Source organism: Podarcis gaigeae, assembly GCF_964106915.1.
Source record: "Podarcis gaigeae genome assembly, chromosome: 1".
NCBI classification, from domain to species: Eukaryota; Metazoa; Chordata; class Lepidosauria; order Squamata; family Lacertidae; genus Podarcis; species Podarcis gaigeae.
Genome location: NC_139678.1, coordinates 52,915,739 through 52,943,516, shown reverse-complemented (window position 1 = coordinate 52,943,516; position 27,778 = coordinate 52,915,739). Strand labels below are relative to the sequence as shown.

At 43.8% G+C, this 27,778-nt stretch overlaps 1 protein-coding gene across 2 annotated transcripts in view; it reads right to left on the bottom strand.

Annotated features, from left to right (window-relative positions):
* Nucleotides 1–27,778, bottom strand: part of ALX4 (ALX homeobox 4) — a 67,042-nt gene that overhangs the window by 6,559 nt on the left and 32,705 nt on the right. For both annotated transcript variants that reach the window (XM_083751837.1, XM_083751836.1), the window contains exon 2: nt 10,771–11,081. In XM_083751837.1, coding sequence (XP_083607963.1) covers nt 10,771–11,081 — 311 coding nt within the window. The remainder of the gene's footprint in view (nt 1–10,770; nt 11,082–27,778) is intronic.

Below are 27,778 nucleotides of genomic sequence, written 5' to 3'. Positions count from 1 at the left end.
TCTCTTCTTCTTTCCTCCAATGGGAGTTTTGAAGATTTGTTCATACTTTTGAAGCTCAAACAAAATCTTAATACTAATCTTGCAATACAGCACTAAACAGCAGTGTTCTACAACATATGCAAGACAAAATGAAAACAACTAGAATTGAGAAGAGGTGGGGGGGGGGAGGCAGAGAGATGGGAACTGTTTTACAAGGTAAAGTTTTAAAAAAGATGTACCCAAAGTATAAATGGTGCATTTAACTAAGCAAGATTTGGTCACAACTCACAGGGGAACAACTCTGAGTCCAGAGATATCAAAGTGCTATGGGCATGATGTGAGACAACCAACTAAGGCTGTGTAAACCTTCCTGTTGACACAGCATTCAGTGTGCTCCCATTGCTGGTTTGGGCAGAGGCAGTTTTAGGGTAGTACAACTAGGCCACAAAATTGCAGAATGGAGAGAAGGAGGTGAGATGGTGCCAAATTTTAGCATTGCACAGGGCACCACTGAAATTTGAGAGCTCAAAGGCCACCACTGGTTTGAGAAGTGGTGCACATATGTTATTAGCCATAATCCGGATATATTCCGTATCTATCCTGTCATTCCTTAGGAAACACTGCATTTTGATGTGCTTTCTGCTCAAACCAGTTTCAATCCAAATTGAGAAAAACAGTGACCTATCTGCATTTTAAGTCAGTAATATTCACACAATCCCAGTCACTAAAAAGTGATTAAGACTCCAGAAACCTAGTTATCTATTCAGTCCTCAATTATTATTTTTTCTTGGAAGATCTTAAAGTTCAATATTCTATTCTAAGAAGACAGTGATGCTGCCATAATAGTAAATCTGCAGTACACTGTCACACAAAAAAACAAAACTATCAATAATTAAAGCAGAATCACAATCAATTGCCATCGCTTTTGCCTGTTTATGCAAACTGACTATGCCACATGGTTAATTTTTAAACTTTTTGCTATGTTTTAAATGGCTCACGCATCCACCATGTAATATGCAGTTCTGCTCTTTTGCAAGGGATGATGCAGTTATTAACCAAATCTTTAAAATAAATTTCTTCCTTTCTTAAAATATAATAATCAGGAACTAGAATATTGTGCTTTCCAAAGGAACATTTCTACAAACTGGTTTACATTAACTGTATTTGGCTGGCCTGTGTCCCTCATCTATTCCCTTCAATAAAACTGCAAGGAGGATTGAACAGCATGGCAAAGAGATAAAATTATCTAAAGGGGGCTCACAACTGAATTGACTGTACCTACAGCTGCTTGCTGGGGTGTCATCTGCTTGCATTTATACATATGCATTCATGTTTTGCTACAGGTTAAATGTGTTTAATTGAATTTTTATTGTCATTTTGTGTGTATGTGTAGCCTCTCAAGAAGCAGGAGAGCAAGAGTGGATGGCAATATTCTTCCCTCTCTGTCTACGACTCTTCTGTTCTCACCCCTCTCCTTAAAGTCTGACTTCCCTTGTAAACTGCAGGAGTCAGTCTTGCCAGCATCTCACTTTGATCTCCAATAGGAGATTTCTCTCTGTCTGCTTAGGCCTGGCAAGGAGATTCTCAGTGACCTGGAGGTTTCCTCCCCATGTGGCTCCAGGATGGTTTGTATCTCATCCAAGCAGCAGCAGCAGCAGCAGCAGCAGAAGCAAAGCAATCACTCATTTATGTGAAATGACTGAAACCGTGTCTGCATGGGCGTCTGCCAGCTGCAGCCTTTGGAGTTATTTTTGCTGACCTGCAATCTGCAGAAAAAATGACAATCCCCAGCGGTGCAGTTAGGTAATTTTAGACTCTGGCCTTTGCAGTCTTACAGGGTGAACCCTTTTTTAGATGGTTATGTGTATTAACTTCGCTGACTTCAAGATGTAGGAAGGCAGCCCTCTTGCTTTTGAGGGGCCTTGCAGCACATTCCCTGGGGTTCTGACCCAAAGTCCTGACTTACTGGTACCACTGAGGCAATCCCTACAGGGAACCGCAGAGAGGCTGCAGAACCATAGTGTGTGCATGTTAGGTGAGAGGAGAAGAGACAGACAGGGCTACATCATTGTTGACATACCACTTGCACTCAGGTAGTGAGAATACAGCATTGCAACTGGGGATATTCATCACCCTCACAGTCTTGTTTTGCCTTCCCCACATGCTGATATGACCCCTCCCAAAAACAGCCCAGCTGGCCGCCAGTCACAGGCTTGGTCAGCCGACGTATCTTTGATCTGCAGATGCCGAGTCCACAGGGTGACCCTGCTGTGCAAAGAGGAGTGGGTAGCAGGTAGAGAGGGTGCCATAAGCTGCTAGCAGAACATATGCTCCGCACATGTGTCCATCCCCAGACACGGCAAACGCATTTCTTTCTGTCATGGTGAAGCATTCGCTATGCTGCTCGTGAATATGGATGATGTGCACCGGGCAACTGTTCTAGAGCGTCTAGGAGTGCCCCCGGGCAAGGAGAAACCTTGACAGATGATTTCTAAGGGGAGGGTTGTGCTGGCAACGTGTGTCAGAGCCCAGAAAACAAAGCCGTTTTCATACGGGCAGGTTAAAGCCTTCAGAGGAATGAAGCTGACCCTACGCTGTTGAATTAGTTGAGTTGAGAGGGAACCAAGATGCTGTTTTACATTTCTGAAGGGGCAGGCATTTTAGGAGCCGTCATTTTGACTAACAAACTCCTGAGAAAGTAGAAGAGGGGTACATTCAGGGCCCTGCTCAGGAAAATGAACAGCAGGGAACCAAAGCGGAGGCTCACCACATTTTGAAGTCGGTGAATTGTGGCACTTCAAGAGGGCTCCCCTTGAAAGACCAGAGTCTCAAATACCTGAGCCATCCAGTTCTGCCTCCCTGCCAGGGACAACCTCCCTCCAACTTGCTGCTACTGTTGGGACCAGTTGGGCTTCAAGGATTTGAAAGCACATGCCCCACACTTGTCTTAAAGTGTGCAAATACTTTTATGTAAAATGGCTGTGTCTGCAGGGAGGAGGAGAAACAGCTAGCACATTAGGGCCAAATTATTCAGTTTATACAGTAAAAGTTGCTGCATTTTGGAAATTGGGGCTTGTTCGTTTTTGTTTCTTTTAAGTCTACACATCTCAGAAAACGTGCAATAAAGGAACCCAGTCTTCCCAGTAGCCTCTAATTCCTTGGTGTGGTGAATCCTGTATGCCCCTTTGGCATGGGCTGTGCTATGTCAAGTGGAAGCAAACTGGGTGTGATCCTCAGAGAACTCATCATTAAGCGTTTGCCAATGCCCTGAGGCCATCAGATTAGAGGCCTGACCTACGATTAAATTTATTTTACCAGGTCACTTACAGATCAGACTGGGTAGAGCGCACCCATCCTTTGCACTAAAGTCAGCAAAGGCTGGTTCATGGTGGCAAATGGAGTGCTGCTCCACCAGCCTCAATCTGCCCTCAGTCAACCCCAAACTGCCTGCCTTCTTACAGACAACCAATCAGGGGTTGACCCAGCCTGTCAACTGGTCGGTCTCCCTGCCATCCACCCTTCCAGCCACAATGGCCACCAACCACCATTACCAATGGCAGCTGGCTTGCCACCAGTGGGACTAGGGGTGAATTTCAGGACCAGCAGAAGAGCATCACTCGTGCCCTTTTGGGCTTTGACCTGTACATTGGTTTCCTGATGCTCCAACACTGAAACTCTATGCTCCTCATCATCAAATCCCTTCTCTTTTTGCTTATTCGTGCTTCATCCTTTATTGCTAGGGCATGCCATTTTATCATGAACCAAACTGGGTTATTTTTAAGTAGTAGGGGATAAAAGAACAAGAAGTAATAATAATAATAATAATAATAATAATAATAATAATAATAATAATAATAATAGATTTCTGCTTCTAAAGGTTTTAAAAACTAAGCAGTAGCTGATATGCAGATATGAACTCATTAAAATTGTCCAGAGTTGAGCAATTGTACCAAACTAAAAACACCCACAACATCTGGGTGGTTTTTTTTTAAAAACCCTAACTGGAACCATTTGAGACGAGTGTGGTGGGATCCCTACTACCTCCTGGCTCCAGAAAAAGCTTTAAAACATGATATAATGAAATGCAAATGTTCGCAAATTGTGTACAAATGCTCAGATTAAAAGATTACAACACTTACTACTGAGAAAGATATCCTAATCACTATGATTTCTAGGGTGTTATTTTTAGACAACCTAAGCTATTCCTCTCTTCTATTACAATCCTTAAAAAAACAACAACCCAAAAACACCACTCTTCAGTTCTTTGTTTTCCAGAATACATGAGACTGACTTTCGTGTGGTTGAGAGATGGAGTGCAAAAAGAGCCCTGAAGGATTCTAACGGCAAAAGGCTGAAAGCTGTGTTGACTCGGCACCATTTTGATAACCAAAATGTTTGATGTCTTAGTATGTTTCGATATATGCTGTGAGCCACCCAGAGTGACTCGGGAAACCCAGCCAGATGGGCAGGGTATAAATATTATTTTGGTGTTTGTGTTTAATACAAATATATGAAATCCAATTTCTTCCACCAGAAAGCAATGGATCTTCAAGCATGCAGTGTTGGTAGCACTCACTTCTATAGCCAAAGGCCCTTTCAGTTTACACCTCTTCTAGCTTTGCTTCACAGGAAACAGACTGGAAAGCTCTGTGCTGTTGTATCACATATGCTCAGTCAGTCAATGATGTTTATCCCCTGCTGCATTCAAGGGTCAGTGTTTGCCACACCTGCATACCATCCAACGCTTTGAAGCCAAAATCTGGGAAGCCATTTTCCTGGACGCCATCTCTCCATTTTTAATTGTGAGAGCATGGTGGCCATTTTGGTTGTCATGATCTCACGTGAATTTGTGCTGCAGCCCCCCCCCCCCCAGTGCTTTTTTTGGTGCAGTGCCCAAAAACATGCGTTTTGAGGCACAGCACAAGATCACGCCCCCCCCAAGTGCTTTTTTTCTGAGGGAAATCGCACTGCAAAATCGTGTGAGATCACAGCAACCAAAATGGCCACCGTTCTCTTGCCAGGTATGCACCTGGGGGTTGTTTGGGATGGGCCTTTTGTGCTGAATCCTGAATCGCCTTCTCCTCCTCTCGTTTTCAAAACATTCTTAAATTGTTATTTTTCTTACAGGCATATTACTGGGCATATTACAACTCCCCTCACACTTAACCAGCATGGCCAACAATCAGGGAGTGATAGCAAGTTCTGGAGGGCCACAGGCTACCCTTCCATGCTGTGGACACAGATCTGCAAATGCTAAAGAAATTCAAATTCTGTATCAAGAAACTATGGCCAGGATTCTGTGCACCTTCTGCACCAGTGTGGAATTGGGGCGTAGACACAGCTTTGCCCATCAAGAACTGGTAATATTGGACCAATAAACAAACCTATGCAACAGTAGTACAAGTTACTGGCTATATACTGATCTGTTCCTGTACTAGAAAAAAAAAAGTTTTGTCAATATGATGAAAATGAAATAAAATGAATGTGCATATCATCTCCTAGTATTCTTTACTAGTCAACTAGTCATATACTTAAATAAAAGGTTGCAGTGTTTGGGACTTTTAAGCTTAGAAAAAGGGCATATAATAGGTGACAGAATTGAAGGTTTATAAAGTTATAAACTCTTTCAAAATACTAGAACTCATGGACATCCAATGTAGCTGAATTTTGGAAGGGTCAGGACAGATAAAGGAAAGTACTTATTCACACAGCACATAGTTAAACCATGGAACTTGTTCCATGGGAGGCAGTGATGGCCATCAACTTGTTTGGCTTTATTTGTTTTATTTATTTATTTGGTTTTTTTAATTACAGTTTTACAATCACATATCCAACATACAACATAAAGACAAGATTCCATAGAATCTTCTGGACTTTCCTTCTCCCCTTGGTTGGCTTTAAAGCAGGTTTAGAAAAATTCATGAGAGAGAGAGAGGGAGGGTGGCTATTAGCCATGAGGACTATGTTCTGCCTTCGCAGTTGGAGCCTCTGTTCACCAGTCTCAGCCCCCCACCTAATTTCATCCGCCTCTTCCCCTTACCATGTTTCTCTACCTGCCATTTCATGACTGAGCCCAGCAACACTTCAGGTCTCATGACAGATTGGACAGGCCTTGGCTGTTTCTGCTAATGTTTTCAGGAGACCACATTTTGACACTTCTCATTAATTAATCTATAATCAATATGGCTTGTTTTGAATCTAGAATTGTGGATTATTATCTGTGGTTCATCCATAACACAGTGAGCTCAGAACTCCCAGGGACCCAAATCCAAGTCCTCTCTCCCATGCTTGGACAAAGTAAATAAGGAAACCATCATGCTCAGAACGTAAAGTTCATTCACACTATAGCCTCAAATTGTGGTAACCATGGTTTGTAGTTGGACAATAGCCATGCATCTACCCATCAGCACACTTGAACATTGTGCAGATCAGGGTGGGGTGCTTAATAATGAGTGCCAAAACATGCAACAGTTGTAATCAAATATTAAATGTTATGCACACCAAGACCTGCATGGATCCAACTCTGCATGGTCTGAATGAAAATCACAGCAGGAAAAAGTCATATCAAGGCACAGATGGCTGAAAAGATTTTGGGGCCTGAGACACAAAATACAAATGATAGCAGAAATATAATACTACCACAACAAGACGAAAACCCACACAGTGGCATTTTGATGCCCTTTAACGGTGCACCAAAACCTGCCATCCTTGTCAACAGTAGGATTGGCTCTGTCTGAATGGGCTCCACACATAGGACTTGCAAAAAAGGTTGCCAGATGGAGTGTGCTCCTGTTCAGTGTGCCAGTAGCCAGCCAGAATCTTCCAGATTCCATTCTACCCCCTAGGATTTACAGCCCTCCCCGACCCAAGTCAGTCAGCATTCTGCTGTCACTGCCTCACTGAGCATGGTCATTGCGCTCTTTTGGGGTGCCCCACCTCTAGTTTTTCTACACTTCTCATTAATTTTCATTTAAGACTTGGGGTTCCCCCAGACCTCCTGAGGCCTCCCTCTTGTGCACAGACAGTGCCATTTGGGCTACATAAGGATCCACACTTGGAGAATGTGTTTGGTATGCCTAGGATATAAATTGGTTGCACTGATTTTAGAAGGGGTTTCAATCTAGACTCTGGCTGTGCCTCTATACAGCTGTAGGTCTGAACTCTCATTCACAGCATATCCCTAGCATCCACCGCCGGTTCTCATAGCTACCCACCCACGTGCCCCGCTTCAGTTGGCTGTCTCTTTCTCATGATCCCTGTCTCTTGCTCATCCTCTCCACAACCTCTCTCTCTCACACAACCTCCTCCCCCTCTTCCTTGTCTGTTTCACTCCCCGCAGAAGCCTTCCTTATTTCTTATGAAGGGCCATGAGCGCTTCTCTTGGCGGCTTGCTTGAATGTAGGAACAGAGCCAGAATTCATCTTTAAGCGCTGAAACTGGACACCATTTTATCAGTGGCCTGGAATGGGAAATTGGAGCCTGGGATGAGAGAGCTGAATAACTTGAGCTTGTTTTCATTTCATGTTTAATTTCCTGCAGGCTTAGCTCAGCCTTTCCGCTTCTTCCACCAGCCTCCCAGGGTTTTATGGGAGAAAAGGGATCAAGATATATTACTTCTCGCTTTGCTTTTTGTTGTGTTTTGTTTTTTCTTCACCCAGGCGGTGATTTTGCTACAGCAAAGTTTTGACATTTCCACCTTGCTTTTAAGACCCCGCCACATCACAGGGTCACCCATGGAAAAGATTTTCATTAACAAGCGAGCACTCAGGGGACGGACGGACGTTTCTTGGCACTCAGCACGGTGGAAGGAGGCAAGTTTGTAAGCTAGGCAACAGGCTGCCAGAAAGAAACCACCAACTGGGGGAAAGCAACTGGGAGCAACGCTGGCTGGATGTTCCTGTGCTACGTGGAAGCAGAGATGCTGGATCCCTTTTCTGTCCTTGGGGACACATTAAGCTCTTTAAACTGAATCAGACCTACACTGACTGGCAGCAGCTCTCCAAGGTCCCCAACAAAGCTCTGTGGCAATGCCTACTACAGGAGCATTTAACTCAAGATGCTGGTGATCACATGGGGGGCTTCTGAATGCAATGCATAAACTCTTTCACTGAGCTTTGCCCCTTCCCTAAAGAAGTATTGTGAATTGATTGCTTCCCTTTTTGACTGGCACTCAAATCAACTTAAACATTCAGTATAGAGCAGGCCCATTCCACACAACACAGGGCAGCAAATCTGAGCTTGCTCCTAATTGTCCACTTGGCAGGGAGCCACAGTCAATCCTTGCTTGCCTGATGAGCGTACCTGTGTAATACATAAGCTTGCAATGGCCCGTCCTCTCCCAGCTCCTGCTCAGCGTGCTGCTCAGGTGAGGTGGGCAGGTGGGAAAGGGAGCACCTCCAGTCAGGGCAGCAGCTGCAGAGGTGCATCCCTAAAAATTTTTTGAGCCTGAGGCAATAGCTCCCACATACACACACTATGCTTCTGGCTGCAGCCACCACACCATTCTACCTGAGTCCCCTAATCTAGCCTGCTCTTTGCTCCCCAGCTGGTCGGTTGCCCTTGGGTATGATAAAGGATGCTCTTCCATCACCTATGTCAAAGTAAGATTCATCTTCCAGTCTGGTTGGATTCTGTATGTGGAATGCGGGGGAAGAAATCTTGGACTTTGCCTCAGGGAGCCAAAAAAACGCCTTGAGCCAGCCCTGGAGCTCAGTATCATTTCTGCTGACTGGTAGTGGCTTTCTAGGCTTTCAGACAAGACACCTTCCCATCTCTACCTAGGGATGCCAGGGATTGAACCTGGAACCTTCTGAATAAGCAGGTGAGACGGAACAATTGAGAGTCTGCTTTAAAATCCTGATTGTTCCTTTGTGGCCATGTCTCTACCTGTCCCACAACTGATGTCACCTCAGGTGTGGTTTAGAAAAAGTGGCTTCATGGAACAAATCAGGACCCCTGTCAGGTCTAATTAGGCTCATGGTCCAGAGATGTCTCACCTCAGCTCTACGTGTTCCTGGACTACAATTCCCACCTTCCCTGAGCACTGGACCCAGCTGGCTAATGGGAGTTGAAGTTCAATAACATCTGGAGGGCCACATTCCCCCTTCCTGCTTCACTGCTCTGAGAGGAGCTTCTTTTGTAGAAAGTGTTTGTGTGTACAGAGCAAGATGTGTAAGGCCTACATGCAAACGTTAAGGGGCAAATTTTTCTTTATTGCCTTTAGACACCAGCTGTGGAGATTAAAATCCAAAGCAGTCGGAAAAGTGGCCTCTTTCAGCACCTGGAAAGGAGCCAAGCTACAAGGAGGTGGGGGAAAGCCTCATAACTGAAAGCTCTGCAGGGTTTACTGCAGACAAAACCCACAAAGTTATAATTGCTCTCTGGGTGAGCTCTTCTCCAGGTGCCTGGCTTCTGCTCAGGTATCTTACTACTCAAGTGTGAACTCGGGAGAGATTTAGGACTGACTAGAAAACCAGGCACTCTTGAATGGTGTTGAATCCTTTCTCCACCCCTATCAATCTGGCCTTGTCCCTCACTTCTGTGCTGGCCTATATAGAGGGTCAACACCATCTTTCTGATCTCTCTGGGCCTATAGGCACCTTTCAATGCTGTGAACAGTCTGATTTTTCTAGACTGCTTGGAGGTGGGTGGGAGATGGTGGTGAAGTCCCTTTGGTCATTTTTAATTGACCAATCTCAAGTAGGGTTGTTGAAGCACACAAAATTTAGTCTATGAAGCCGCCAACTGGCCTAGGACTACTCCTGCTTAATAGTCTATTTGAAATCATCCAGAGGTTTGGTATAATGAGTGGAGCCATGACCTCACTTTTATTTATTTCTCTTTTTCCACCAACACTGGAACTGCAATCTGTCAGATAACAGGCTAAGTAGACAGTGTTAAGGAGAGTCAAACTAAATTCAGTCAAGACAGCTAGAAGTTGCTACATAGTTCACTAGTCACATGAGAACAGTTAGGACATTGTCATTGAGGGGCACATCGGGGATTAGGGATGAATGTGTCTTAAATGGATTTATAAAGGGAATTTGGTGGTTCTGACTCAACAGAGGTTTGCCAGCATGACCACCTCTTGTATCAAGCGTTGTTTTTGTTCAAGTTGTTTGGGCATTTTGGGGTCTCTTCAAAAAAGTCTGCAATATTATATGCAATATTATATGGAAATATATATATGCAAACCAATATGTATACTGTACATAAGATGTAGAGATTCAAGACCCATGCAGTACAATATTTATACAACATACTTTTATCAGTATTAATGCATATGTATTTTTATACAGTCACATGCATAGTTGTATGTATCTGTTTATACGCTGGTTACTTTAGCAAACCTGGCATGTACGGTACCTTGGTTCTTAAACTTAATCTGTTCCAGGAGTCCGCTTGACTCCTGAAACTGTTCGAAAACCAAGGCGTGGCTTCCGATTGGCTGCAGGAGCTTCTTGTGCTCAAGCGGAAGCTGAGTCAGATGTAGAGCTTCCGAAAAACATTCACAAACCGGAACACTTACTTCCAGGTTTGCGGCATTCAGGAGTGTATTCAGGAGCCAAGCCGTTCGAGTACCAAGGTACCACTGTATTATGCAATAATTTTTCATATTCTTAGCAGAACAAAACAAGAATTAAAACAAAATCTGTGCATATAAGCTCAACGTCGAGATTTTCAGAAACTTCCATCATAAAACATCATAAGCAGCAGTAAATGTGAAAAAGGGGGGGGGGCTTGAGGGCATTCTGGTTTTCCTGAACTCATCCCCGTAGTTTCAGTTCTTACCTGAACTCGGGCTTCAGTGAGATCTGTCCTCATGGCTAACTGCTCCCTGGCATAGACATCTGGGTAGTGGGTCTTCTGAAAGACCTTTTCCAGCTCTTCCAGCTGATAGCTGGTGAAGGTGGTGCGGTTCCGCCTCTTCTTGCCCTTGTTGCTCTCTGAGTCAGTCTTGTCCATCGGGCTGGGGAGGTTGCTACTCGCCCTCTCCTGGGATACCTTCACTCCGGTCTCTTTCACACTGAGGTAACTGCCATCCATCCCGGCAGGATCTGAGCCTGGCTGCAGCTCGGCCTCTCCCAGAGAACTCTCTTTAGCTGTGTATGTGGTGGTGGGGGAAATGGGAGCAGGGAAGGAGATAAAGGAAACATAAAGCTGTGGATAAAATGAATGAGGCTGAGCTGGATTTACACCAGTGTGGAAAGGAAGAAGGTACGGACAGGGAAGAGTTGAGATGGGCAGATAAGAAAGGAAGGAGAAAGAGGCGAGTCAGGAGGAAGAACTTTTAAGAAGCAAGGAAGGCCGACCATTTGGCTTAGGCCATATATGAAAGGTGAAGGAAGCAGCTGGAGACCTATAAAATAAATAAAAGGATTCTGTTTTAATGACTTAAGGAAGATTAGCTTTAGATTCCACGCTGTCAGGGATTTGAATTTGTCTTGCTAGTTCGGCTGTGGTTTCCTGTGCTGAAGCAGATTACCGAAGGGCGTGTAACTGACGATAAGGAGGATATCATACATATATATTATATATGCTTACACAGGGTGTTCCGTTTATTAGAGAACATGCATTCTACTTTTTATTCTGCAAATGCAATCACATTGCACAGTGCTATCTTGTTCACACAGCCTAAGTATGAGGAAGTAGGGGGGAATCCAAAATGCTCAAATATAAAGGAAATGAATCTTTCACACAGATGTTGCGGTGCAGGTCAAATTAACCCACACATGAAAGAATGCAGTGGTGTAACTTGCAATCCTGTGTGCGTCTACTCAGAAGTAAGTCACACTGAGTTCAGTGGGGTATTCTCACCGTTAAGTGGGTATACGATTTCAGCCCTACAAGTCTAGCAGTTCTATTCTTTCTCCTTCAGCCAATTTAGCACTTCCTTTGCCCGTATTTGGTTGTGTCCCTTCTTCAACGAAGCAGACATTATATGATTACATATCCTACTCGTAGCAACCTGCTGCAGCAAAACCTTTCCCCAGCACATAATAACAATGTTCCTTTTCAGGGCTCTAGTCAGCTTGGAACAGGATAGTGTTATTCAAACAGGGTTTGAATAGACACTTACAATTGAGAAAAAACAAAACAATGTAAAAAGTTAATAATTTGGTTCAGAAGGAGGAATATAAGATGATTACAATGGAGACTATCAAGTAAGGTTATATAACAGTGCAGAACTAACAAATGTACTAAAGAAACCAGATGGGGAAGTTGGGGGAAGCCGTAGGATGGGGGGAGGGGGGAATACTGGGGATGTATTGTGTGTTTTTTTTAAATATGTGAATATATTATGATGATGAAATATAAAGCTGTAAAACCAATAAAAATATTATTAATAATAATTTTTTTAAAAGAGGATAGTGGCTACACCATAAAATATACATGAGGGAAGGTGTCACATAATGTGCAAAATGCACTTTTTTGTGGTAGATAAGCTTTGTCTCATATGCCACATTTCTGAAAGTGGAATAATGGTATATTTTAAGTTAATGCCACTATTGTAAATGTATTTTACCTAAAGTTACTCCTATTGATTGTTATGGAGTTAAACTTTCATGTAAACAGGATTACGGCCAGGGCTTTTCTTCAGCCAGAACTCACTGGAACTCAGTTCCAGCACTTCTCAAGTGGGTCCCATTGCTATTATGAGAGAACAAGGGAGGCATTCATGGTGAGTTCTGGTACCTCTTTTTCTAGAAAAAATAGCACTGACTATGGCCTTGATTTAACTTCGACTTCATGACCCAGTTATTTTTACACATCACTTGGGAAGACAGGCGACCTAATATCAGTGTACTGGAAGAAGCAAAGATCACCAGTGCTGAAGCAATGATTCTTCAACATCATCTTCCTTGGACTGGTCGTGTTGTGTGGATGCCTGATGATCGTCTTCCAAAGCAACTACTCTATTCTGAACTTAAAAATGGAAAGCATAATGCTGGTGGTCAACAAAAGAGGTTTAAAGACTGTCTCAAGGCAAATCTAGATAGATAGATAGATGATAGATAGATAGATGATAGATAGATAGATGATAGATAGATAGATAGATGATAGATAGATAGATAGATAGATAGATAGATAGATAGATAGATGATAGATAGATATAGATAGATGATAGATAGATAGATAGATAGATAGATAGATAGATAGATAGATAGATAGATAGATGATAGATAGATAGATAGATAGATATAGATAGATGATAGATAGATAGATAGATAGATAGATAGATAGATAGATAGATAGATAGATAGATAGATATAGATAGATGATAGATGATAGATAGTTTATGCTGTAACTAAGAAGTTAAAAGAATAGTGGAACTTGTTTTCTCAAAAACAACAAAACAACACAAATACAAATACAAATACAAAAAAGCCAAGCAAAAGCAGACTTAGGGTTTATCCCTACTTACCCTTTGCCCTATTCTTTCCAGGCAGAGGTCTGCACTTTAATACTCTGTGTCCAAGCATTGGTGGTGGTGGTGGTAGTTGTTTTCTCTGAGCTTTCCCCATGAAAACCTGCTCTTTAAAGTTGAATCGGAGCAAACGTCAATTCAGGTTTTCCATGGATTGATGTTTGCTCTGATTGAACTTTAGAGAGTAGGGTTTCATGAAGAACCTCCAGAGCAACAACAAAAAAGTGGGGGCTTTAAAATGTGGACTGTGCCTGGAAAGAGCATGGGAATGTGTGGCCAAGTCCTTAGAAACAGAGTAAGAGAACATTATGATGCAACCATAGTTGAGCATTTATGGAGAGTGGTACTGAGAACAATATGCACAACTTTCTTACTGAAGTCTATGAGGTTGAGGGCTCATCTAATCTGAACATGTCCCGGAGCCAGAAAGCATGGGTCTGAGCAGTTTCCCGCTTGTTCTGTGCTTTCTAGGTACGAGTCTGAATGGTTTTCCATTTGCCCCACTTTCCCCCCTGGGAAAACTCGCTCTTTACTGCTGAATTGGAACAAATTTCAGTCCATGGAAAATCCTATGAACATTTGTTCCAATTCAGTGGTAAGGAGCAGGTTTCCCTGGGGGAAAGCGGTGGGATAAGAGGAAGTGTGAACAAGCCCAGTATCTTTAACTTTGTAAAATATTTACTGCATAATGGATTTCCTTTTGTAGACTTACAAAAATGCTTTATGAACATGTAAGAAAGCTTTCTGAATGATAAGTTAATGTTTCCAGAAAAAAATGCAGAGCACCTATAAGCAAACTTTAAAACAGTTGCAGCTATTAGTTTTTCCTAGAATTAAAGTAATGTGTGTGTATATACCTTTTTCTTTTTTTTTTTCTTTTTTTTGCAAACTACAGGTTTAGGACAGAGAGAAAATAAATACTTTAGGGTGTATTTGTTAACTCTTCCTTGAGGGTCCCTCTTTCTAGACTTTTTCCTGACCTTTAGATGTTCCTTCCTGTTAGACAATAAATGGAAAATTTATTAACTGCTTGCTATATAAGAACGCCTGCCAACCTAGCAGTTCGAAAGCACCTCCGGGTGCAAGTAGATAAATAGGGACCGCTTACCAGCGGGAAGGTAAACGGCGTTTCCGTGTGCGGCTCTGGCTCGCCAGAGCAGCGATGTCACGCTGGCCACGTGACCCGGAAGTGTCTCCGGACAGCGCTGGCCCCTGGCCTCTTGAGTGAGATGGGTGCACAACCCCAGAGTCTGTCAAGACTGGCCCGTACGGGCAGGGGTACCTTTACCTTTACCTTTTATATAAGAACTAACTAAGCAGTTGTAAACTGATTGGGGAAAGCAATTGAGGAGTTTTTTTAGCTGGTTGCTGGGTTGATTTTTCTGCCCAGAACCCCTAAAAAGGCCTCATGCTGAGCTGCACACATTGGGAAAATCAGAAATTAGACCTGAGATGGAGGTCTGAATTGCAAATAGGTGAGTAGAGAATGTACCTAAAACTGAAAAACAGAGCAAAGGAAAGTCTGTGGGATGGAGTCCAACTCTAGCCCATAATACAAAGTTCTAAACTTTAACTCTTCAAACATCCTATAGGTTTTTTTCTTTCAAGATCACTTAAGTAATTATTGGGTGATTGTGCTGATGAAAAATCCACCCTCAGGGAAAGTCTTTAGCGAGAAAACTTTTGGGGGCACTTTCAACTGAGGCTTTTGTTGTTCAACTGCACTGCCTTGTTCACCAAACTTTTCAGAGGGTCCTATTCTTAAATTGCTCTCTTTTTTTTAAAAAAAGGCTATAGTTCTTTAAATGGAAGCTGTCATTGTCATGTTACATATTAAAATGACAATTCCCCTGCCCCCCCATCCTGGGGCAAGGGAAGCACAATTTTAAAAGGGTGGCACATCTACATTATGGTTGAATTACTGCCTTCTCCTTTGCCTTACAACTTAGGATTGTTTTCTCTTGGTTTAATTTTGCTGTTTGCATGAATTTTCGGTCCCTATTTCTTGCCAATTTTATTGTTGTTGCACTTTATGGTTTTTGGTTCAGCTTGTTTTTATTGTTCTGATTGTTAGCTTCTGTGAGCGGTTTCAACAATGATGGAGGGGCGTGAGCGTTTAAAATGAATGAACAGGGGAAAACAGCACATGACGTCAATCACGTGTCTTCCCACTCCACTGCCCACATTTTCTTATTTTGTCTAAGAAACTGCGCAAACTGCTATTTCTAACCAGTGGCTGTTGGGATGGAGGGGGAGGAAGAGGTCTTTCATTTCTGCTGTTTTCCCAAAAGAACATAAGAGCCCTGTTAGATCACACCAAAGGGCATTTAGTTCAGCATCCTTTTCTCCTAGTGGCCGGCCAGATACCCATGGGAAGATTCCAAGCAGGACATGAGTGAAACATTCCTCTCCTCCCTTGTGATTCCCAGAAATTGGTATTCAGAGGCATACTGCCTCTGCCACTGGAAGCAAACTTTGCGTAATTCTGATGATAATTCAGCCCCCTCACGCTGTGCATTCATTAGATTTCGCCCAGGAACTGTCATCTGAAATTGGGTAATGGTTTGGAACCAATCAAAACACTTGTCGGGTATTTCATAGTCAACAATGAACAATGCTTCAACAAACTTTTGCTTTTGCTACCGAATTCTAGAAGTTCAGCTTGCAAAGTTTGGTCTTTGTGTGCTTCAGCCTTATAAAGTGCATATAACTGTGTGGAATGTCTCGCAGTGGTTCAGCAGACAGTGGATACGGGATGTTTTGGTGAAGTTTGCCTTGCGGTCTACCCAGGAGACAGGAAGCAGAGTGTCAGGAAAGTGAAAGGGATGAAAAGCCTTAAATAGAAAGATATATCAAAGCCATTGGAAACATGGCAACGTCATGATTTAAAGGAGCCTGTTAAGTAACTAGGCCCAGTGTCCAAAAAAATCATCCAACTAGAGAACTTTTCAAAGCAATCCTATGCAAGAATAGGCAGAAGTACGGTAAATCGCACTGTGTCGAGGAGGGCTTAATCCCAGGAAAGGTTACTTGGGATACTGAAGGGCATTTTTAAAATATTTTGTAATATGGCGTATGCACCAATTGTTCAAAAAAGCAGTGTTTGTTCTTTTGTTATATAGCAAAAGAACTTCATTTTTTGCAGCAACACCAAATTTCTGATGGAGACCTTGGACCAATTTCCCCAAGGACATCTAATGAACCATTGGCGGAGATGGAAACACAACAGTCTCAAATCAACGTTCAAGTCTTACGCCGCTGGATACCTGTAGCACTTCAGCATGCAATTAAACTGACAGTCTGCCTAAGTCCATCCATCTATTGGAGTGAAGTGTGAATTTAGTTAACCCTGCATTGGGCAAGACAGCAAAACTCAATGAGTTGCTGATTAAGTAAACTTTGGATTTGGGGAAACAAACCTAGGTCACAATTCTATTCACACACATATCTGGAAGTAAGCTCCACTAGAAACAATGGGGATTTCTTCCAAGTAGACATGCATAAGACTGTGCTGGGCTGTTAATCCCTCTCTTGAACACACAAAAGCAAAGCAGGGTCGCTGATATGCGGGTGCAAGTCTTATTGTTTATTTCATTTACATCTCCCTTTTCCCTTAAGGAGCTGTCCACAAGCTACTCCCCCCTCCTTTATCCTTATTACAGCCCTGTGAAGAAGGCTAAGCTAAAAGAGAATGACTGTCCCAACGGCATAAAGTCAGCTTCATTAATGAACGGAATCTGAACCCGGCTCTCCCTGCAGGGAACTGGATCAAACCCTCTGAGGGCCACTTGTGTCATATGGATGGAACCACCCACCTGTCAATCACCTGGCATTGTAAGATATCAAGTCAGGAGGGCTGCAAAGTAATAAGTGGGAGCAACACCCCACCCCCTGTGCGTTCCTGATTCTTCTGATTCTTTATTAGTGGGGGGAAATTTTCTGTCACCATGAGAAGAAAAGGGTGCCAAATAAAAACAAGCATCATGTTTTGCCAGCAAAGGAAGAATTGGGGGCAAATTTAGAATGCACTCCCGATTCTTCCTCCTTTAGACGCAGCTTGGTTTCATATATGACATCAGGCCCTGGAAAGGTGGGTGAGGTTTGCCCTAATTCCTCACCCCTTCTCTAGTTGCTAGACCATGCACCAGTGAAGGGCTCCGTGGAGGAAGATGTCATGTATTCATCTACTCTTGGTGAGACTCTTTCCCTGCATTTCCAGTGTTTGTGCTGCGAGTGCCATTGCGTATTCAGCCAAAACGGCACCACCTATGCACAATGGGGAGGTATCAGCAGGCAAGTGAGAACCCAAAAGCATGAGGTACTGAAATCTTTTTTTTTGGGGTGGGGGGAAGAATCCTGAAACAGCCCAAGGAGAACTGAGTGTGCTCAGTAGCCACAGAATGCTGACTCGGTGACTGAGAGGGTGGTGGACAGAAAACAATTAAGAATGGAATGGAGCAGAGAGGCAGGAATCCTGAACCAGGTGCGTTCCACGCTGCAACATTTTGTTGCAGGTGCTACTTGTCAGTCCTCCTGTAGTTTCTAGAAAATTTTCTCTTGACTCCTCAACTAGCTTTTGCCCAGATCTTAAGTGCCCAGGGAGTACAAAGGCTGTCCCGTTATAAAGACTAACTTGTATCCTCCTTCGATGAATATAGCTGCTTTCCTTCTTTGTTGCTTTCTCCCTCAGGGGCTGAACAAAATCATCCTGCAAGCCAGATGCTGTTCGCAGGTCACCATCCGCAGTGTCGAAACCTCTGTGCATACATGCAGAATACGTATCTAATTCATCTGTTCATTATATTGTTCACAAAACATCAGTGGTTTCTGGGAATCATATGGGGGTTGGACCTGCTTCCTCAAAAAGGCATTGTCCTCTTCTTTGGGGGCAGGGTTTCCGCGTCCAAATGTGGAGGAAATTTGCTCTCCTGTGGTGCTGCAAGCATGATTGTTTACGCATGCCTGCAAAACCAGGAACCACCTTTTCTAGGGTTCCAGGGTACCTGCACACAGGTAGGCTCCCTGCAGATGTTGAAATGGTACACATGGGATGGGACTTGCTGCCTTAATATAAGTCGTCCCCACACACAGGCACTCCATGCACACGCAAAGATTGTGTTAAAAGGGTAAAAAGGTCCTCTCTCAGACTTCTAAAGAAAAACAACAATGGTAGCCCATTTCTGGGTTTTGAGCCACCTGAGGTGTCCTGTGTCCAACCAGCTGAAGAGGGCTGATGCATAGCCTCCAACATTACTCCAATGAAAATAGGGACGTCCCAATCCATAATGATAATTTTACTATTTATACCCCACACGTCTTACTAAGTTGCCCCAGCCACTCTGGGCATCTTCCAAACATATACAAAAACATAATAAAACATTAAACATTTAAAAACCCCTTGCCTATACAGGATTGCCTTCAGACGGCTTGGGGGTTGGATAACTCCATACCCTCCAACATTTCTCCAATGAAAATAGGAACATCCTAAGGAAAAGTGGGACATTCCAGGATCAAATCAGAAACCGGGATGGCTTCTCTAAATTAGGGACGTCCCTGGAAAATAGGACACTTGGAGGGTCTGCTGATGTAACTCATGTACTGTGTTGCGCAAGCATATTATGTGGACATGTGGACATCTTGAGTTACCTATAAAGCATACTGAACTGGAGCTATGAAAAAGAAAAGAAAAGAAAGATTTATCTTCAAGTTTCTAATCTGGCAACCATTACACTGGCATTTTCCAAATTCATATCCCTGTTTATGGCCCTCCTGAATTTGTCATGCCTGCTAAGCCCTTAATTGTACAACAGCATTTACAGGAAGACTCCATCTGAACTTGGAGCCATATGCATTCTCTTCAAAAAGCTGGAAGCAGAACGGAAAAAGAACAATAGAAGATGAGGGGGGTGACTGTCATCTGCCAACTTTTGTTCCACATAGCTCTCTGCTCGCTTGCTCTTGCCAGTAGAGGAGGGAGCTCATCGTGGACGGGTATAAAAGAATTATTACAGAAGGGAAGAAAATAAATGCATCCACAACACACAAAGGGGAGAATAATTCTTGGCCTGGTCTAACTTCATTGGCTGTTGAACAATCTACAGAGCGAAGATGAGCCAAGAGCTTTCAGCAATATATATATATCTCCACTGCGAGTGATCAGGCCAAGATAACATTAAGCCCATGGTATCAGCTGAGACATTGTCTTGGCTCTCTGATTTGAAGTGCTTGAGGACCAGCAGCATGTCAATGCATTTCATGCAGAACACTTTGAAGGCAATGTGGTATGGGGGGTGCAGCTAAATAAATAAATGGGTTGGATAATGTAATTTGGAGAGGCCAACTCTGCAAATAGGGAATGGTTTCTCTTTATATAAGGCACAATCCCACCAAAGTTCTCATTGACTCCATCAGGATTAACCCACCTCCTAAAACATGTTTGTTGCATGTTCCCATGCTATGTTTCCAGACCGCATGGCAAATACATAAAGTGAGGGAGGATCACATACATGTGCACATATGCATGTAGTCTAGGAACTCCACCACAAACAACTTCCCCAGAGTCAAAACAAAAAAAATTCCTTCCAGTAGCACCTTAAAGACCAACTAAGTCAGTTCTTGGTATGAGCTTTCGTGTGCATGCACACTTCTTCAGATACACTGAAACAGAAGTTTCCAGACCCTTCTATATAGTGAGAAGGTGGGAAGGTGGGTCTTCTCAGAGGGAAGACCACAGGTGGTTAAAGATGTCTGTACACATGTATGTAGTTCTCACTGATTATGTTAGGAAACACTGGCACCATTGCAATGCGGGGATATTTATCACATTCGTATCCTGCCTTTCCTTGAAGGAGGTCATGGTGCTATACTGGGTTGACATCCTTCAGCAGCTGCCAGCACTCCCCACCACTGGGCCTTCCTTTCCATTTTCCCAAGTGGCTTTCCCAATGTAGTGTCATTCGGGAGCATTGTGGGAAATTTAAATGGTCCCCTTCCAGTCACCCAGCACTACTGCTACAATCAGACTGCTGCTGCCAGGTAAGGTAGCCATGGCCCTGAAGATCTCATTGGAGGAAAGGTGGAATAAAAAAATTGAACCAATCAATCCATCGGTAAAACTGAGAGAAGCGGGAAAGGGGATTGTGTAGATGTTTCATTCTACACGGATTCCCATGTGTGAGTTTATGAGATCTTCTGTCAATCTTGCCTTCGTTCTGGACATTGAGTTCTTTTGAAAGCTGATGCATAAGATGGCCTGGAGACAAATTTTATTTGTGGAGGGGGGAGAAATCCCCCCTAACAAAATTCAACTCCTAAACTCTTTTGAAAACCTGACTGTACATAGTAGAACCGATCAGAAGCCGTTGGGTCCCCTGGTTTGGAGGGGTGTGGGTGAGGGGGCTGTGGTTAAAATATATGACCCTTATTTTGACATCTGAAAGGAAACAAAGTTCTTTTGAAAATCTGGTTCTGTGTGAGTGCAGGAGGGAGAAAAAGAAAGATTAAAGAATACTTTTCGGAGTTCAAAGGAGGAGCAATGGTGTGTGTTCTTCTGGGATTAAGGAAATCGCCAGGAGCAGGTCTTTATGGGGATATTTCATAGCATGAGAGAGCATCTGGAAAGTGTGAGCTACTAGATTTCTTCAGCAGGCTAATAAAACTTTCATCATGTGTACAAGGTTGCCATTGGTGCCAGTAGCTCATTGAGGCAACAAGACTGTATTGGAAGCTCTTGCTGTGTAGGAGGCCTTTTACAGCCGTTTGCTTCATTGTGCTGCCTATCTCTCCTAAGGCACCTGTTTTAAAAGATGCATCATTTCCAATGATGTGTAGGATCAACACATTCCAGCGGTACCTCGATCGCAACGAAGTCCTGTTGAAATCAATAAGACTTATGTGAGTCACAACTAAAAGGTTTGACTGATTTCAGCACAACTTGGACACAATGAACTTTCTGACTCAAGGGATCAGTGTCCAGTGTTGTATGTTTAAGTGCAAAAAAAAAAAGTTCTAGAGTGGCATACATTCAACCCTCCCTTCTAAAGCAGCTGCTTCCAGAAAGAGGTGGGTAACGACTGGAGCAGCTCTGCGATTTCAAAGGAAGTTTGGCACTGGAAGTAAAGGTTGCCCCACAGGAGATTGTGAAAAGGAGGGATTTTCCTGCTCTTTTAACGTTTAGCCTTGTTTCCCAGAGAATGGAATGCAAAGAATCGAGTTGAAATGATGCTTGGGCGAGAGAGATCATGTGTCTCGCCTGTGTGCAATCACCTTTCTCAGCCAGACACACTTAAATTTGACCAGCCCTGTTTCTTAGTGCCAAGATGTCTACAGCTGAAAAAGGCTTTCTTGATCCTGGGAGATAAAAGCAGGCAAAAAGAATTTTCTTTTTGGAGCAATTCAGGTTAGTGTAGGAAAATGCAAGGTTTCGGGATTCATGGAACGGGAAGATAGCAAAACTAAAAAAAAAATCTTGCTACACTGAGCTATTTGTAGAACAAGGAAACAGGAGACATTTGCTTTCGCTATTTCTAGATAGCATGCAAAAAGTAGGCAAAATTATTTCAAAATCCTTCTTATTTCAGCTTGTTTTCGACCATGCTCAGAAAGGTAATGGGATTTTAACCCCAGCCATGCCTTTAGGTGGCGCAGGTGGCGCTGTGGGTTAAAGCCTCAGCGCCTAGGTGGCGCTGTGGGTTAAAGCCTCAGCGCCTAGGACTTGCTGATCGAAAGGTCGGCGGTTTAAATCCCTGCGGCGGGGTGCGCTCCCGCTGCTCGGTCCCAGCGCCTGCCAACCTAGCAGTTCGAAAGCACCTCCGGGTGCAAGTAGATAAATAGGGACCGCTTACCAGCGGGAAGGTAAACGGCGTTTCCGTGTGCGGCTCTGGCTCGCCAGAGCAGCGATGTCACGCTGGCCACGTGACCCGGAAGTGTCTCCGGACAGCGCTGGCCCCTGGCCTCTTAAGTGAGATGGGCGCACAACCCCAGAGTCTGTCAAGACTGGCCCGTACGGGCAGGGGTACCTTTACCTTTACCTTTTTATGCCTTTAGAAGTGCTGTATATATTTTGTTTTAAGATGTAGACAAAGGTCTTGTCCACACCAGAGGAAAATATGGATGCCACCACAATGTTGTCTTGTTGCAGACCGTTCCCACTATAAATGTGGGGTTTTGCCAGTTCAGATTTGGGGCGACATTCGGTGGGGCAACACTGGGATGGGGAGGTTGTTATGTGGGTGCCCCTGTATTAATGGGGACAAGGCCAAAGAGAGCAGGAAGAGTATTGTTTTGTAGAGAGAAGTGCTTGCCAATTGACCAAATTTCTTATTTTGCTTGTTTTACATATTCACAGGCCACTTTCCCTGACAATGAAGAGAGCTTCTTATTCTGTGCCTCCAGATTCTAGTCATCTCTAAGGATTGCTATTCGCCCCCCCAAAAAAAAAATATTCTAGTTTTACTGATGCTTAGCTTCATATATTGCCTTTCCAAAGTCTGTGCCTATGATATGTGTGAAATTCATAATGAACTAAAAAACGTCAGGGAACACGACTCTTTTGCAATTCCCAAGCACAACCACTAGATGGCGTTTACCATGCGATCAATAATAATATGGGGGGGGGGGGGATAACAAAGCCAAACCATGGCAGCCGTCTAATCCACACTTAAGAATACATTTAATTGAACTCAGTAGGTCTTACTTTTGAACAAATATCTTTCTTCACACATCCCACCCATGGCCTAAGTCTCGCTCCTCCCTCCTCTCACCTTACACATTGCTGACAGCTCTAAACTGCCTTCAAAGTGCTTCTAGACTGTCACTATTTTGTAGCAGGGAATCAAGCGCATACCACTTAATGCACAATTAAGGTGTTCTAGCACCATAGCCCAACAAATTCACAGACACACGAAACCCACAAACCTTCCCGTTAGTAAAATAATGGGGAAATGCACTGAAAAGTGTAGGATGAATTAATGATTAATCAGGAGACCTATGAACACCCTGCAATCAAATTGGGATGAATTCAGGATGAATGCTCATTACTGTATAAACTCCAGAAAACAAATCAGAACGAGTCCTCAATAAAGACCACTCTGTAAGCTTTCTGCAAGCAAATCAGAATGAATACTCAGTAAGAAGGCTGTCACACATTGAAGTCGCAATAGTCCTCCTCTTTTTTTAAAGTGCTGATTGTCCTTTAACATTTTTGAGGGGTTTAAAACACATTAGAAATGTAGACATAATTGTCCTGCAATATGTTAGCAACATACCTTAGCAGATGTGAAATTGCAGGTTGTGTCCTGCAGGGCACTTGGATGCTGATACATGTGCATTGACAAGCCTAAGTACCTAAAAACTAGCCCATTTTGCGCCCTGAGGTGAAGGATGAGTTTGCACATGCAAGCAGTGGTGTAGCATAGGAGGGCACCGGGGCGGTTGCCCTGGGTGCAAAATTGTTAGGGGTGCCAATCTCAACACCCAGTACTGCCTCAATACAACTGTGTGCTTCCGTCCCTGGGCTCCATTGAAAACGACTTCTCCTGGGTGATACAGTTAGGCAGCTGAATGTGCGTGCGTAACTCTGCCCACTTCCCTCCCTCCATACAACCCACGCTACGCCACTGCATGCACACTCCCACAATTCTGTGTACAGAAGCTGACTAGAATCTTACTTTAACGCTGGCGATGTGATAGTGCACCAGAGAGCATCGGACTAGCTCAGGAGGTGCGGGAGAGCCTATGTGGTGTGCACGGCTTTGCCCTATAGCACCTTGATGACACTCTCTGCCCCCCAAGCATCAAAGCTTTTCACTATGAAGGACCAGTGATCCACAGGAAAGGTCAACTGTGAGCACAACCAATGGTGGATGAAAGCAGATCCTGCCAAGGGCAGAGCTAGAGCCCAACATGGGCAGGGTAGGCAGCATGGCAGGATTGCATAGCTCTTTCTTTGTCTGCGCCACCCAACCCTTCTCTACTTCTTCATATGCACATGAAGCAGAAGTGGACGCAATTCTCAGAAGGGCAATCCGGAGCCCATGAATGAAAGAACAATGTCTAGAGAACCAGACGGTGCTGAGGGCCACATGAAATGAGGCAGGGGGCCACAGATTCCCCACCTCAGCTATGCACACTTGCTTGAGAGGAAACTCAGTGGGGTCTACTTCTGAGCTGACATGTACAGTGGAACTTCGGGTTGCGAACATGATCCGTGAGGGAGGCACGTTCGCAACCCGCAGCGCCGCGTCTGCGCACGCGCGTGACGCAATTCAGCACTTCTATGCAGGTACAAAGCATGATTTAGTGCTTCTGCGCATGCAGGAGCACCGAAACCCAGAAGTAACCCGTTCCGGTAACCCAAATACGCACAACCCACAGCGATCGCAACCCAAGGTATGACTGTATAGGATAGCATACATGTTAGCTTTTAGAGAATCTGAGAACAGAGCAGAGCCCAGATGAAGAACGGTTCTAGCAAATGACACACAGAATAACAAAGTTTTAGCAAGGCATTCTTTTTTTAAAAAAGTGAAAATAAGGATAAAACAGAGCCAATGATTTACTAGAGACAGATGTCAGAAAACAGGGCCATGCCTGGTAAACAGGGTCTGTTGAAGCATCTGATTCAAGACTGTGCTAAACTTTTTCTAACTGATGCTTAAATCTGTTTTTGTATTTCCTGTGTTTGTACATCCAAACAAAGCGACATGTTGCCTGGAATCCAGAACTGCCTTTACAATGGTTCTCCTCTCCTTTCTGCCTTACATTATAACAATTCTCGTGACATATGGCAAACCGAAACACTTTCTTGGACGCATCCTGAGAAAAACACTCCATTTTATTTATTTACGTCATAAAAATTATATACCCACTGAGTGTAAAACAACAACAACAATCCTACAACCCTCAAAGCCCATGCTAATTTCTATGCTCAGAAAATAGCGCTAGATATTAGCAACAGAGTTTAAGGTGCAGAAAGAATGCTACTTGAATACTGTAATGGGGGAAATGTTCCATCAGAATACCGGGGGTATACTGTACACTTCACCCTCCCAAAGCAACTGACTTACAGTTTTGTTATCTAAGACAGCACAAATTGCAATTTGCACACAAACCAGGGCATTTTTCAGCCAGAACTCATGGGGATTCCATTCTGGCACCTCTCAGGTGGGCTCCGTTGCCATTATAAGAGAAAGGAGGTGTTTGTGGTGAGTTCAGGCACCTCTTTTTCTAGAAAAATAGCACCATCCATTCAGTTTCTAAAACGTGTTGGATTGCACAAATGTAAAGCCCATACTGCCCATACCAAAGTGTGGGAGGCAGTGGAAGACAGGAGTGCCTGGCGTGTTCTGGTCCATGGGGTCACGAAGAGTCGAACATGACTAAACGACTAAACAACAACAACAAAGCCCATAGAGCAAGGAAAGGTTGACTCCTCTCCAGCTGTTCCCACCTCTGCTTCACTCTCTTCAGGGCCACATTACTGCTCTGGGCAACACTACAAGCATAACACCCTGACTCCTTGTGCGATGCCATTACCCTCAAGGCTGTGGCGCTATGCAAGTAGTCACTTCTTAAGTTGTGTGCATCAATCTTTCACCCGGCTCTTTTGCACAATGGTTTAGAAACACCAGATCCCCTCACACGAGACAAAGCCTCGCTTTCAGGATTGGGCTGCAAGGCATGTCTGGTTCATTGTACCAATGCGGTGAGGCAAATTTGTGAAGAAAGCAATGTTTCTTTACTTATTATTGTGTGGCCCTTACAGCCCCTATGGGAGGCCTGGAGCACAGTCCTTGCGGGCCCTCAGAAGTGGCTGTGGGGAACTGGAGGCTTCTCTTTAAGGAGATTCTGAGCAGAGTTGTTTGAAGAGACTGGGAGAGGAAAAACAGACTGGCGGGGGAGTGGAAAAAAGCCACCACCATCCAGAGAAGACAGTGAAGCAATTTTCTGCCGCCACACGTTGATGGTGATTATTTCTAGCCTATGTGTTACTTTGGCATAAATATGTTCTGTCCTGTTTCTGCATCAAACTGTAACTTTACGGGGGAAGGTAATACAAAAATCTGTATTTAAACATGTAGCATTTAATACATTTTCTCTCAAAATGGACCTTTATATATACATTTTGTTTTTGTTTTGGGGTTGTTGTTTTTTGTGAGCCACGAGCTATGTCACAGCATTTTAAGTGCAAAGCCCAATCTACACATTGGTCTGGGAGGTACAGATCAGGTTGGTTGGTATCCGAATTTGCAAAGGCAGAATTCCTCAGGCATCCCAACAGCAATTCCACAGCCATGGAAGCGACACAAGGCGGAGGCCTACAGAGGCATCCCAACACATGATAGTGTAGCCAGAGACAGGTCTAAAAATCTAATCGCCCTCAGTTGGTGATCACTTAGCTACTGGACTCCATAGGAGCCAACGGGTCTTCAGCCCTCCCAATAAAATATTTGAGGGGGCCACACACACACCCAAAGTTGATGGCCATTGCCATTCAAATAGTGTGCACCGCGCCATATGATTATGTGGGGCAGGGCTTTCCTGCCCCCCCCCATTTTATTCAAGTTGGCACCCCTGCTGGACTCCATCGCCTGTTATTGTTATTGTTTAGAGGTTTACCTCAATTTGTAGTTTGTTGGGGGTTGCTAAGAGCTCTAATTCTGTGAGGGGTAAGCTACATTGCACAGAATTCTTTGAGGAAAAGAGTGTGTTTCAAATATGCTTTAAATGTGGATGGGTAGGTCTATACAGGAGAAAACTGCCTTTAGGTGTTTCTTAGGCCAGGCATTGCCAACCTTTCTGGGTCTGGGTCCACACCTACATATCTAAGCAGCAGTTGTGGGCACCACACACACACACACACACACACACACACACACACACACACACACACCCTATTCTATTTGCTACAGCAGAAAGCTTATTTCAAGCCTTCTTTCTGATTTTAATGCAGAGAAGTGATCCTACATCAGTCAGGAAAGCCTCTGTAGGCACATATGCACCCAGGGGCGCCACGCTGGCAGACCCTGTTTCAGGCATTCAGGCCCCCACACTGTTGTAGGACTTTATGGCACGATTCATTGTGTCGGCAAAGAACAACTTGCTATTTGCAGGAACTTTTTCTTTCTGCATTGGCATTGAAGTGTCAAACCAGAAACAAAGAAAGCACTTGTGCAGATGGGTTTTTAATCAAATAAACAGGGTGTATGCCTAAAATTCCTGTACAGAAGCAGTGCCAGATCTGTATTATTACTTTAAAATAATATAAGTAAGCAGCCTTCAGAAAGCGTTTCTCGACCAGCTCATATCCTTTGGAACAGAGCCTGGTTTCCAGACATTGGCTGCGTAATCTAGCTGAAAATAATACAAATG